Source organism: Lingula anatina, unplaced genomic scaffold (genome assembly GCF_051362555.1).
Source record: "Lingula anatina isolate TDL-2025a unplaced genomic scaffold, LinAna3.0 unanchor82, whole genome shotgun sequence".
Lineage (NCBI taxonomy): Eukaryota > Metazoa > Brachiopoda > Lingulata > Lingulida > Lingulidae > Lingula > Lingula anatina.
The window spans coordinates 5,637,615-5,651,395 of NW_028257603.1; the positions used below are offsets into that span (position 1 = coordinate 5,637,615).

General features: G+C 32.9%; 1 protein-coding gene across 1 annotated transcript; it reads right to left on the reverse strand.

Annotated features, from left to right (window-relative positions):
• Positions 1–898: 898 nt before the first annotated feature.
• Positions 899–13,636, reverse strand: LOC106152841 (tetratricopeptide repeat protein 13-like). The gene is made up of 25 exons (XM_086998599.1): positions 13,357–13,636; positions 12,626–12,705; positions 11,859–11,934; positions 11,350–11,420; positions 11,062–11,127; positions 10,780–10,872; positions 10,401–10,517; positions 9,694–9,807; positions 9,001–9,083; positions 8,655–8,796; positions 8,086–8,190; positions 7,475–7,547; positions 6,852–6,970; positions 6,559–6,599; positions 6,254–6,428; positions 5,666–5,699; positions 5,244–5,388; positions 4,956–5,039; positions 4,576–4,657; positions 4,223–4,332; positions 3,716–3,848; positions 3,218–3,297; positions 2,762–2,840; positions 2,369–2,448; positions 899–2,101 (listed from the first exon to the last, which is right to left on the reverse strand). Exons 1-25 carry the CDS (start codon positions 13,622–13,624, stop codon positions 2,002–2,004), a joined length of 2,550 nt encoding a protein of 849 aa, XP_086854725.1. The 5' UTR covers positions 13,625–13,636; the 3' UTR covers positions 899–2,001.
• Positions 13,637–13,781: the final 145 nt, after the last annotated feature.

Here is a 13,781-nt window from a genome sequence, read left to right on the forward strand (position 1 = left end):
CGGGAGGGGGAGGGTGGTTCTGTGGCAGATTTAGAGAGGGGGAGGTCATAGGGGTCCTGACCCCCTCTTCGATATCTGGTCCCCTCTTGAAATTAGAATTTTGACAAGCTGAATCATAGTTCTAAACCGTACCAACTGGCACTGTTTGCCCTTTACATTAAATACAATTTTTTTCCAGGGCCCTTCACCCAAACAATACGCCAAGTGGGGGTGGGGGTGGGTTGGGGTGGGGTGGGGTAGGGCCATCTTCGCAACCCCTGACCCCCTCTTCAAATAATCCTGGATCCGCCCCTGAGGTTGACGACAGAAATTATGTATTCTCGGTACAAGTGGTGAGCATACTGTAAGGATAGCATGAAGAGTTTCGACCCACGAATTTTTTTTTTACAAAATTAAAGTATATATTTCTGTTTCATTTTGTTATTTGTAAAGGTAAAAAAAGTCTGCGTATACCCCTCAGTCCACTGCATGTGATTAGAGGAAGAACTGTGTAATATCACTTTGTGTTTAAGAACTAGAAGGCATTTTACATCACATGCTCATAGGCAGAAAGGCACAACTTGAAGGAGTAGACAACAGTAGAAATTTACACTGTGCCAAGGCTCAACAAGCAATTTTTGACTATTGAAAGATCTTGGTCCCAAACTCTCGAAGTCAGCATCCTTTCCTTCTAAAAATGATTATGAACAAAACTTAACTTTTGATCCATTGTGTAAAATTGTGGAAGATTGACAGTTTTTGTAGCCTTCTTTATAAAACCCAAAAATATGTACTTAGGAATTTTGAACTTATTTGATTAGACCATAATTTAAGATTCTTCACCGTAGTTGCAGATTTTTAACAGATATCATAGTATACCTAACTATATAAATTATATATCATGAAAAGAAAAAAAACATTTTACTTGCATCACTATGTTTATTTATTAAAACTATAAAAGTCTCACAGGACATTTAACTTGTTCTTTGTAAGTGATATTCTGACGTCTTCACAGGTATGATGTATATAGCACTGAACTGAATACTTTATTAAGTATTTGTTTTAAGTCACATTTAATATAAGATTAGAACAAAATAAAGAATTTAGTCTTACAGTGTTCTGATAAATGACCACATCTTTTAAAGTTAGTATGACAAAACCAGTACAAAGATTACAGTAAGCTGGTCCAGTATTGTTAAAATGGTTGATCGCTACAAGATGGAGGCTGAGCTGTCCTAGCTAGGCTCCTTTATTGAAGCTGCTAGGGGTAATAAATTATCATTTAGCAGCTTCAGTGGGCGTGCAAAACATCTAAGCCACTTGAGCTGAAAGCTATATAGCGAGAAACCCCTTGGAGATGGATCGATCCTGTTAGATCGATCTAGGTATGGGAACCCAGTCTTAAAGTTAATAAACCTTTAGATCATCCCTGGACTAATAAGCCTTTTGATAAGTCTAAGAATTTGTTTGGTAAAATCTTTTCCTTTTTTCATATTTTGAGACCAGTACATCTGGAGATGTATGAACTTTCCAGACTACAAACCTCAAATTTATCAACTGTCATATTGCACCTATTCAAACTCTTATATTATCAACAATAAACATCTGTGTTTACTGCCATGGTGAATTCAAACTGCTTTGCAAAACTATTTTCAATTTTTATGAAAGTACTGATCATTACTGAGTTAAGTATAAATTCCCTTATTTTTAAGGTGTTAGTTTGTTGTCATTGACCAAAATTTGCCCAGAAATTGGTTTTGACATGATGTACATTCACAAGGACAAAAGTTTAACCAGGATTTCTCAGCTGTAGATTAAAGACTAATACACTGTTGTCAAGTATATGGAATACAGATGAGTGCAGCTGTATTACACATAGATGAGAAGATGACAGATTGCTGAGTTACTACTACATTGTGATCTGGATATTAAATCAGTTGGTGAGGGTTCAAACACTAAAATACAGTCATTATCAGAAGACCATCCCTGCATTCTTGCTTGTCTGAATATCTGTTGTTGGTGCTAGCAGTCTGCTGCCCCTACTTTGAGAGCCTCGATGACACTGCGGACAGTGGGGAAAGTAGCTGTGACCTGGGGAAGCTGAGAAACCGGGACTGTAGTCCTAGAAATATAAACAATGTATCAGTAAAGAATAGAATTTCTGATGTTTCTTATGCACAAGCTTGTTCTGGCAAAAATGGATCTATACACATAAAATCTAATAAATATGTATCAATGTGACATTAAAACATACATGAAATAAAATTCATGTAAAGTACCCTGATCCAACTGAAGAAATAATTACACTACATTTTACACAAATAAAGCTGTTGGTAGCTTAGAGGTGTGGTAGAATTAATTGACTTTAATGTTGACTAATTAAACTTACTTCTTGACATTCATCCACTGTTTGGCCACCAAAATAAAAGCATCTGGACCTCCAGACAACATGGCCTCTAGATCCAGTAACTGAAAAGTTTAATTCAAATATTTCTTTATTTTCAAAAAAAAAAAAAAAAAAAAAAAAAAAAAAAAAAACATCATTTTATATTTACAAAAATTCAACCAAAACGAGAGTAAAAACAGAGCAAGAGTAAAACATGCACAGATAATAAAAATGCCAACATTGTTTTATGCTTTCAAGCATGATGACACTCATAAAAATGACCTGGCAATAAGTTTTGTAGTGAAGAGATTCTTATAGATTGAGATCCTACCTATTTCATTTTGATGAAATATAATTTACAACAAGGGTTACTGAAGTGGAAATCCCCCTCCTTACCTTTCCCTGTGGTATTTTTCCTGTTACTTCTTTCCCCATAGACATGAACAGTCCCAAGATGACAGAGTAAGCAACAACACTAGAATACAACCAAAACAAAGTAAAGCCCCAATTCTTGACCACCAACAAGAGACTATTCAGGCATCAGTACATCTCATAACTTTTAACTCCTTTAGCAACAAACAATTTTATGGTTTTTATGCCATGGTGACCCTTGATAAAAATAAACATTTGCCATAAACAGACAAATGAGGATAAAACCACTCTGTGAGGAAAACTGAGTTTTTGTAGTTAAACATTTTTAAGGTTAATGTCACTTTCTGATATTAAATATTTGACATGTTTGATAATACTTGTTTATCCTAAAAAGGGAACTGAATTAACAAGCAGTTGAATGAGGTGCATCATCTATGGAAATATAAACATGTTACACAGAAGTAAAATAAGAATCAATACCTTGTTCCCCTTGACAGGGGCATGAGATTGTAGAAGTAATATCCTAAGGACAGGATGAGATTCAGTACATTATCAAATTCCTGAAAAAACAACAACAACAAAGATTTAGAATGAAAAAAAATAGGTTAAGTGACAAAACCATTGATGTCTTTGGGGAATTCACAGGAAAATGTTTGTCCCATTCCTGTCTCACTCAAAACAGCAGTCCAATAAGGTTGAAATACAGTTAGACTTTTTCAAATTTGGTTATTTAATATGTTCAGCAAAATGTAGCAGAATATAGCATCTTTCATGTTTAAGATAAAAATGAATTTGTTACCAACTGATTTAAAGTTAAAGGAAGCAATCTCAATAAGCAATTTATTGTACTTCATCCATAAAACAGTAAATAACTGAGATGACTATATTTCGTTACATCCTAAAATTTAATACAATTCTATCAAGACTGCTCAGATCAATGTTTCAATAAAGAACTGAAGGAAAAGATTAAAACATTACAGCTATTTTACTGGCTCCTGTTCTTCTGACTTCCTTGTCTAATTTAGTGAATAGATAATTTAGCTCAGAGTGGAAGGACGCTGTCCGTGCCTTGGTGGTGGGCGTGTTTAGGGAGAAAGTCACCTGACCATTGCTGGAAATAAAATCAATTATTAAAATCTAACCTACCTTCTTTAAAGTACAAATATAATTAAGGGCATCCGGGCAAATTTTTAAGATTATGAACACTATTGAACTACATAAGAAACAACAGATTTTAATGCAGCATTTTACATTCATACCAATTAATATAATGTATCTTAATTTCCACAGTGGCTCTGTTCACTTTTAAGTTCTTCCTCAGATTAGATGAATTAGGTGATATCCCTCAACCTTTACTTTATTTTGACATGAAACAAGAGAATTACAACAAACATCAGCATATACAATGAGTTTATTTGTTTTTTCTTCCTATCATGAATAAATAACTGAAACTGAAGCAACTTCTGTGTTTCTATTATATCTTACCCATCCTGGGTCAGGGTTAATATTAATCCCTCATGGCGGTTGTTGTTTTTATCTTGTGAGCTTGGCACTTGTGTGGTCACCATGAAGCCTTGCTGATTCAGATTACGTTTCTGAAATAGTATTTAAAAAAATATTGCTCTTCACTATTTATCACAGGTATTAAGTTTTAAGCAAAAACATTTTTAGTAAAAGGATACAATTTTAAAATTACAAATTCTGTAAAGAAGCATTTCTTTTAAAAAAAATTCAATCTCTTTAAAAATATCTCAATTTACAAATCTCCTTAAGATAGTATATAAACCAGTTACTAATATATCAACAAAATATATATTTCAAATGGATTCCCCTCTTACTCGTGCTATTTGTAAAATATCATGGACACTTTTGGCTTTGTCTAAATCTTCCTGAAACCCAGCATAATTTATTACCCCTTCTCTGGAATATAGAATAAAAATGTAAGCACATGACAATATCTAAATATATCTAGAAAATAACCTGTAAATAATGATATACCAAAACTGCTGCTCCTTTTTGTCTAAAAAATTGATAATTCCTCACATTTATCACATTCATATCATTATGCTTCTCTAAAATGCTGATTAACAGAAACATGAACAAGGGGACTAATTCTACATACAAATTTTGTTTTATATTTGACATTCATTGTCAGTAATATTTATTAAACTTCATTTGCATGTAAGTTTTATCATGATATACAACTAAGTCTCCTTACCCTTGGTAATGCCCTAACATTGTCTTGACCAGTTTGAAGACCAGGTCAAAATATGGCGCCATCCGGATGTTTACAACATCACCCCTTTAAAAGAGTGGCATTAACAGAGTTTAGGACAGTATATTAGTTCAAAATGGTCTTCATGTTAATACACTCCTTGCAATACAATTTGTATACAATTAAAAACACCATTTCAACTGATAATCAAGTAAAAATCAAGTAATTGATTAAAAAACCAATTAAACATGGCTGTTGGGACCCTTGATAATCACCCATTTGTGTACTTACTTCACAAAGTTGACATCACATTTATACCCCTCCTTGACAATATCTTCTGGTATTTTATCCAGCCATAAGACTACACTATCTGGGTCTGCCAGTCTTCTGTATTGCACACCTATGTCAAATATGTCCCTCCAGGTACATTTCTTCCCTGAAAACAAATAGTGTGGTAAAAATCAGACGATGAAAACAGGAGATAAAGGCTGGAATTTTTCAAGGTTCTAATCAAATAACTGCATTTGTTGAGTGTTGCAAGGAAATATAGATTAACTGTAAATGTTACATTAAAAAGTCAAAATCTGGTTATCCAAAAATGTTATTTATTAATGAAAAATGCTTTAAAGGCAAATTTTGAGAAAAAAAAAAGCTAGATACAATATATACTGAATGAACTTATTATCACTTTATTGCTGAATAATTATTCCTACCTTTACACTTCATATTTTTCCCTCGCCAGAAAGACTGGAAGTAAGAAATCAAACATACAAAGAAAAGCATTTCATCAGATCAGCACTCTGTTAGCAAATGGTTAAATTTCAGTTAACTCTGGCAGTAACTGTAATTTTGGTCATTTTATGCAACCTCACTTTTATGATTTTATGTAGATAGTACATAGTATAAACATAGTAGATTTGCATACAGATTCACAATGGTTAACATTCATATCAAACAATATATTGAAAGGGTACATGATAAGAAAGGTAATTCACTGATAATATACAAAAATATGTTCAAACATCATAAAACCCCACCATTTAAAATACAGAAAGTACTAAAATAGTAGTTTCTTAACAATGATAACATGTATCTTTTTATAAAGATGATACATATAATACACACATAGATATGACACTGGTAACACCCAGACTGTACACAGCTCAAGATTCAAAGCTTATCAGTAAGTTCTACATAAAGGGAAAGCAATGTCTGTAGTGACAATTAGAGTCACCACCAGTAGTCTGACCCTCAGGGTACCTCTACTACACCATATTAACCACCGAACAACATAGACTTACCTCTAAAAACTGTGCTATATGTGTCGCAGCTAACCCCATAGCCAGATTGAGTCTTTTATTGGGCAGGAAGCCATCGGCCGTGACCTGTGTAAGCCAGCCTATTTTATTAGCTCTGCAGATTAATGTTTGTGCGCTGGGCGACAGTTTATCCCAGCTTAAATCTAAGCTGACATCTCTGAAAGAAGATTTTGATGCTTTTAAATTGAATGCTCTTGTTATTAACACATAATATAATTCTGCTGTTAAACTTTAAACAGAGCAGATAGTGAAATTATCCATGTAGCCTTAAACATTTTTAAACATACCTAATATGTGGTTGTAAACCAGGCTGTTCTTTATAGGGGCCCTTAAAAAATAAGGCATAAAAAATCTAGAACATATACAGTAATATGTGATTACAATAAAATAATAATGCTTATAATGCATCAAATAATGTACATTTTAACTATTAGTATTACAGTATTTGTCATTTGTAAAGGATAACTGGAATTTTTGATATTGGATCAACATCAACAAAACTATAGTGGTCATGTGTAAATGGAAACTGGAATTTTTGTTATTGGATCAACATCAACAAAACTTTAAATACAAGCCAAACCTCAAAATGAAACGGAAGCCCTTTTGCCCATCGATCTCTGAATTCTCCATTGAAATCCTCGTCCAAGTTGATATCTAAGACCGACAGGTCTAAATGTGAGTGGAGATATCTGGCATATTCTGGAAAACAATTCAGCAATGCTCCATTTAAAAACATTTTAAGGAGCCATTCACAACTCGGTATTCACAAAATATAATCACTAGGTACCCTATAATCTCAGGAGACTGTAATCTTATCCACATTTATATGATTACATATCATAAATTATGGTGGTTAGCGGAAAAATGTGGATAAGAATAACGGCAAATCACATTCAGGAAATGGTTATCAAATTGTCTGTTGATATAGGAGCATACAAAGTAAATGAAATCTTAACTCTCCTGAAAAAAAAAAACTATTACAATATAAAATGAACAAGCTTTGGCACACATATTTTGCCTCCCCAGTGCCTTTTTAAGCCTTAAAATTTTCTTAATCTTCAAGCTCTTTTTCTTGCCATTTTTGCAGTAGTTTTAATAGTGATGACTTAAAAAAATAAAGGACACTGTATCCCAGTTTCATAGTGATGACTTGAAGAAACATAAAATATACTGTATCCCACTGTACCTATTTTCCTCACTTACCTCTTAGATAATGTGATTTGATAAATTCTGGACTCATTCTCATGCTGCTGGTAGCTGGCGTATACACCATGACCTGGACACAGGAAAATAACTAAATCAAAACTGATGACCATGAATGTGGTTAAAGAGGGCATATTTCTGCCATTGTTAGGTTTCTTAATTCATCTAAAAAGTTCTATACCTCTCCTGGCTGTGGGCTGTACAAATCAAGGAACTTTTTTCAACAATACTGGATATTGTGATTGACATTAGGCCTGCTTGACAATGGTGTATCATGACAAGTACAATTAATATAAATATAAGGTCTATGGTCAGAAACTCAAGGGGGGGGGGTCTAGACTTTGCTTCAGGGAGAAACCCAATGAAAGTTTCTGGAAAAAATTCCATGTCAAACTAGCCACAGATATCAATAATGATTATCATAATTAAGATGGTATCCCAAGAAAAACATTGTGCAACTTTAACTAAGTTTCCAAACTCCAATTTCTATTTTTATCAGTGGTAATTCAAACAAACAAGTTCTTTTTTTCACAGTTTTTTTTACTTATTGCTCAATTTTTTAAACATCAAAACACAATAATTTATTACAGATAAATGGATAGATATCACACCTTGGTATGACTTTTAACTCCCTCGTACAGCTGACCTAGAACAATCAGGGAAAGTCCTCTCAGGTATTGACACAACACATTTTTTCTGTCTATTCTAAGACATGTCTGAAATAAAACACAAATATTGTAAGTGACCTCTGATGTGAACACAAATACTGTGAGTGACCTCTAAAGTGAACCTACAACAGGAAGAGATGATTCAACTAATGACAAGAATCATTCATGATAAATTCCATTGTTTCTCCATAAAACATAGTGTTCATCACATTTTTTACTGGCGAGTCTTTTAATCTGGTAACCTAAGATAATACAATTAAACAGGCTATTCAGTTAGCATGTATATATAGATGAATCTAAATAAAGATATGGATAATCAAGTTAAATGAATCATTTGCACTGGAAGATTAGAGATTCTACTGAAAGGGATGGAGTGCTATTCAACATCTTCATTCTAACAGTTTATCCTTTGAAATAAACAACATTTGATGAAAAGAGAGCAATAAAGGAGGGTGCACTGACCCCCCCCCCCCCCAGCCCCCCCCCCCCCCCAACAGCCTAGTGTAACTCACATGAGTGTGCTCCAGTGCCTTTTCAGCCTCCCCTGAGAAATAATCAAAACTGCTCAATAGCTGCATAGTAAGTAAATTATACGGCATCCTGGATTTTGCCTTGTTAAACTGTGTTCTGGCTTGTTTAACATTGCCAATCTCCCTGGAAATAAAGTTTATAACTTAGTTTGGGCTATCCTGGATGTTTGCAATTTTTCATTATAACAGCAAAGTAGTGTCAAATAATTTCAAGAAAATTGAAACTTGAGAAATAAATTCATGATTACTAACAAAAACCTCAGAGAAAAAATCTTATCTGTGTAAAGTTTGCTGAGCAATAAATATTGATATCATGAACAAATTTTACCTGAATGCCTGGGCCAGACTCAGCAATGTTTCTGTGTGGTTAGGTTCTAATTTCAGTGCATCTTTATACACTTCTATTGCATTCTGAAAAGTAGGAGATGCAGTTTTATTTTAGCATTGAAAGGCTCATAAACACTCACAGTATCAAAACCTTGACTTTTCTGTAATTACAGTTGACTTTTTAAAATGAAATAACAATGAACTAGAATTAATTCACAATGGTTTTCAAGCATAACCAACATTCCCTAAACTCTAGCTGTTATAATATTAAATTACCCTTACTTTCCCCTTATAAAATAATGTCAACATACCCTTAATTTCCCCTTATAAAATAACGTCATCTTACCCTTACTTTCCCCTTATAAAATAACATCAACTTACCCTTACTTTCCCCTTGTAAAATAACATCAAATTACCCTTACTTTTCCCTTGTAAAATAGCGTCAACTTACCCTTACTTTTCCCTTTTAAAATAATGTCAAATTACCCTTACTTTCCCCTTGTAAAATAACATCAAATTACCCTTACTTTTCCCTTATAAAATAATGTCAACTTACCCTTACTTTTCCCTTATAAATAACGTCAAATTACCCTTACTTTCCCCTTGTAAAATAACATCAAATTACCCTTACTTTTCCCTTATAAAATAGCGTCAACTTACTCTTAATTTCCCCTATAAAATAGCATCAACTTACCCTTACTTTCCCCTTATAAAATAATGTCAGACCAAGATGATACAAAAAGGGATGCTGAGGATCTTTTGCCAGATCCAAAGCTTTTCTAAAATCATCTTCTGCATCTTGCAGTTTCTGAAATGAGACAATAAACAAAGGAAGAAACACTATTTAAGTCTCCCTCTCTCTCAAAGTGTGTATGTATATGTGTGAATGTGTGTGTATGTGTGCGTCCATGCATGTTACATATCATCTGTATCAATATATATCGTATATGCCTGATATCAATTATATTTACCATATGAAGAATGTTTGAAAAAATACCGTTTCCTATGAATACACAGATTTGGAAAATTTTTCAAAGAAAACTGTTTAAAAAAGGCAAAGTTGCCATTCATATGCAAACAGGGCGATTCACCACAGTATGTGTCCTACTGACCAGTGCAAAATCATGTTATTGACACTTCTATTTTGCCCAATGTTAAATTCACAATATCAATTCATTCAGTAAATCTGAATGCATTTTCTTGGTCATAAAAAAATTCTCTCCGAATCCAGAGATCTCACTGCATGCTCTCTTGCCATTATGAGCCTATACAAAAGTGACATGACCTTGATTCTGAATAAGTTTCTTCATAGGTATATGCTAATACTGTAAAAAAACTTACTTCAACACAATAAATTCTCATCTAAGGCTGACTGACAAAGTAAACCAAAGGCTGACTTACCTGCATCAAAAACAATGCAGTTCCTCTAAGAAAATATAGCTTGGCTCTATTACTGTGCTTCAGGCCTTCATTGACGTCTTCTAAAGCTTTGGTATATTGACCTAGGGATATTAAAACCTGAAGAGAAACAAGCCAGAAAAGCTGTCAAATGTACAGACAGATAGCAGAAAATATAGCTTGGCTCTATTGCTGTGCTTCAGGCCTTTATTGACGTCTTCTAAAGCTTTGGTATATTGACCCAGCGATATTAAAACCTGAAGAGAAATCAGCAATTATTAATGACCACGAATATGTAAAGTTACCTCTTGGAGTCAATATGGCCATGTAAAGATATAGTTTATAGGTAAGTTTCACAAATAAATATTTTTTGTAACTTTACCTCTGCTCTTCTTTCATAACTCTCTGACTTCTTCGGGTCCAACTCAATACTTTTACTAAAATCACGTAATGCTAAAGCTGCATTAGTTTCAGACTGAAAGATAAAGAATTTAATCATATAGCATACATATCTATGTAGTCTATACATATTAGAGATCAATAATCCAATTTTAAAAAATATATCAACATATTACACTATATCCTACTTTTAACATCTTATTTTTAGAAACTTAATTCGTTGGATATTTCATCAGATATTCTAAATTCCATACCAGTAACATACCTGAAGGCCTTTTCTTGCAAATGCTGTCCCTCTCCCGTGGTACGCAATTATTGTTTCAGGATGCTCCTTTAAAAACATATTATTTCAACAGACTATGCCCAAATAACCAAATCTACATACATTTTGTTGCAGCTTTAAATAAAACTAGAGGATTGATGAATTTTCAGCAATCTTCAGAAATCCCTTAAATTTTGTAATTTTAAATAAACTAACATATTTTGTACTGTTAAGCATTTTAATATTCAAAACACATTAGTTGTTAAATGATGTGATAATCAAAATGAATACCTTGATAATATTAGTAAAAACTTGAACTGCTTCATCTGGTTGAACCAAATTCATCAGAACCATCCCCATAGCTTTAGCAAAAGAAAAACATGTAGTGGGTTTTTAGAAACAAAAAGAAATGTGGTTTATTGTTATTCAAAAGTTGTTTGTAATAAGAAGTATCTATCAACTAAGAAACTTGTAAAAACAAATTACTTGGATGCCACAGAGATTTATTCATCTTTTATTCATTAGCACAATATTTCATTTTAACCCCCTAGAGGGCCATGTGTAAAATAAGTGTGCGCACTTAACATGTTTTACCCTCTTTAAATAAATTTTATTATTATTAATAATAATAATAATAATATAATAATAATAATAATTTGAATAAATGGACTGGTGAAGTTTACACTAAGCATTAAGGGAAGTTTTCAGTTTGTCATAAAACTTGTTTAACAAACTATTGGCCAAAATTGTAGCAAATAATACATTTGGACCAAATAATAGATAACAGATTTTATACCTACCAATATTTTTATCTATATCCAAATTTCCTGTTGCTAGTGGCACTAATCCTTTTTTTGCTATAGATTCAGAATGAGCCTGGAATAAAATAAAATGTTTTGAAAGACACTACACATGATATTAATGTCATAGTAAATTCAAACTTTCTTTGAAAAAAAATCAATTTTATTTCCCAATATATTGGTTTACTGATAAATTCATAAAATATAATCTGAATGGTGAGTTGGGTTTACATCAGATAATTTGTTTTTATAAGAAACTAAATATGATACATTTTCAAATAATAATATTTGGAATGTGTATCTTTTGTGCAGCTAAGAAAAGAATATGTTACATTTCCATTTGTTAACTGATCAGCCAAGCACACCCATCCCCCCCTCCCAGCCCCCCCCCCAAAAAAAAAAGAAAGAAAAGAAAAAAAACATCACAGAGAATTTACTCAAAACCATGATTACAAAAACATTGTATTTTTTTATCTTTAAGGTATACTAAATAATCAATTAAACATGGTATTTATTTTTTATCTTTAAGGTATACTAAATAATCAATTAAACATTGTATTTATTTTTTATCTTTAAGGTATACTAAATAATCAATTCTACAGGTAAATCTATCTAGCTTTAATAATCATCCCCTAATATCTATATACCATTTAACAAATTTCCTTTCGAGTAATAATAATTACAATAACTTACTTCATACTGCCATCAAATTATAGCAATGGTGGCATACAGCATGATATTGATTATTCTTATTAAATTATAATTACCTCTAAATTAAACATGCCTTCCTTTGGACAAGACTCTCTTTGCACAGAACATAGACCCACTGGCACATCTCCCTTCATTTCTAAAAACATAGAGAAGAATCATTATTAAACTGTACAGCAGTAATATTTTATATATTGGTTGCCATAAATACCTAAAATACTTAATAAATACACCATACTGTTTGAACCCACACAGCACTAGATAAGTATCTATAATATTTCTACATTTACTCACATTATAACGAGGGGCAACACATTTCATTAAGGTCTATGTTTACACAAAAAAATTCTATAAGCAGAGTGCAGCATTAATATTGGCATTTCACCTAGACTCCTATCTTTATTGCCCAAGTAAAATTTAAGTAAAAGCAATTTACTGAGGAGACTACGTCAGCCCCCCCTGTTTGCGATCTATCCAGCTGATATGAGGGCATGATACAAGTAATGGGTTTACACACGACTGCACATCAGGCAATAACATCTTGAGTGGGGCTTGTCACGTTAAACACATCTGCTATGTGGCAGCTTCATCAGAGCCACATGGAGGGTAATCCCTTATTAATTGCTCTGTGTTCAACGCTATTATTAATTGTGTGTTATCATTTTTTATTTAAATTTATAATACACAGAATGAAGCAAAAAATATAAAATTATGAAAAAAATAACAAAACCCTCGAACATCATCATCAATTTGATGATAAATTAAAAGACGACAAGCGTGTTTCGCTTACCACATTCTGGGGCCAGTTCTCCTATGGTCAAGCTGATTGGCAAGACGAAACGATATCTGTGGTCAGTGCTCCGTGAAGTGGTTGCTCGAGATTCTTCGTCGCATTCTTTACAATCTCCAAACAGCTGTAGTCCCTTTACCCTAAAGACTTGTTGGCTACCGTCTTCTTGTGTAACATGAATGCTGGCTACATCACACTGTTGAGCACACTTAGACGAAATTTGTATAAATAGAAGGACGACAATCAGTTCTAAAACTTTTTCGGCCATATTGACACACAACATAACACTGATTGGTTCCGAAGGTGTAGATCTATCATTCCTAAAATATATCTAGTATTCATACATATAACTGTGTTTATGATAATTTATTTTACAAAAAATAGTGTCAAAAGACACATATTAGGGGCAATATGAATATTATTTC

What these genes read in the sequence shown, in the direction of transcription:
- LOC106152841 (XM_086998599.1), bottom strand. Translation starts at nt 13,624, where the DNA reads ATGGCCGAAAAAGTTTTAGAACTGATTGTCGTCCTTCTATTTATACAA. An exon ending in TTGCAAGAAAAGGCCTTCAG is followed by an intron (nt 10,873 to 11,061) that starts GTATGTTACTGG and finishes TTTATCTTTCAG; the next exon opens with TCTGAAACTAATGCAGCTTT. An exon ending in CCCCTGTCAAGGGGAACAAG is followed by an intron (nt 2,841 to 3,217) that starts GTATTGATTCTT and finishes GTTGTATTCTAG; the next exon opens with TGTTGTTGCTTACTCTGTCA.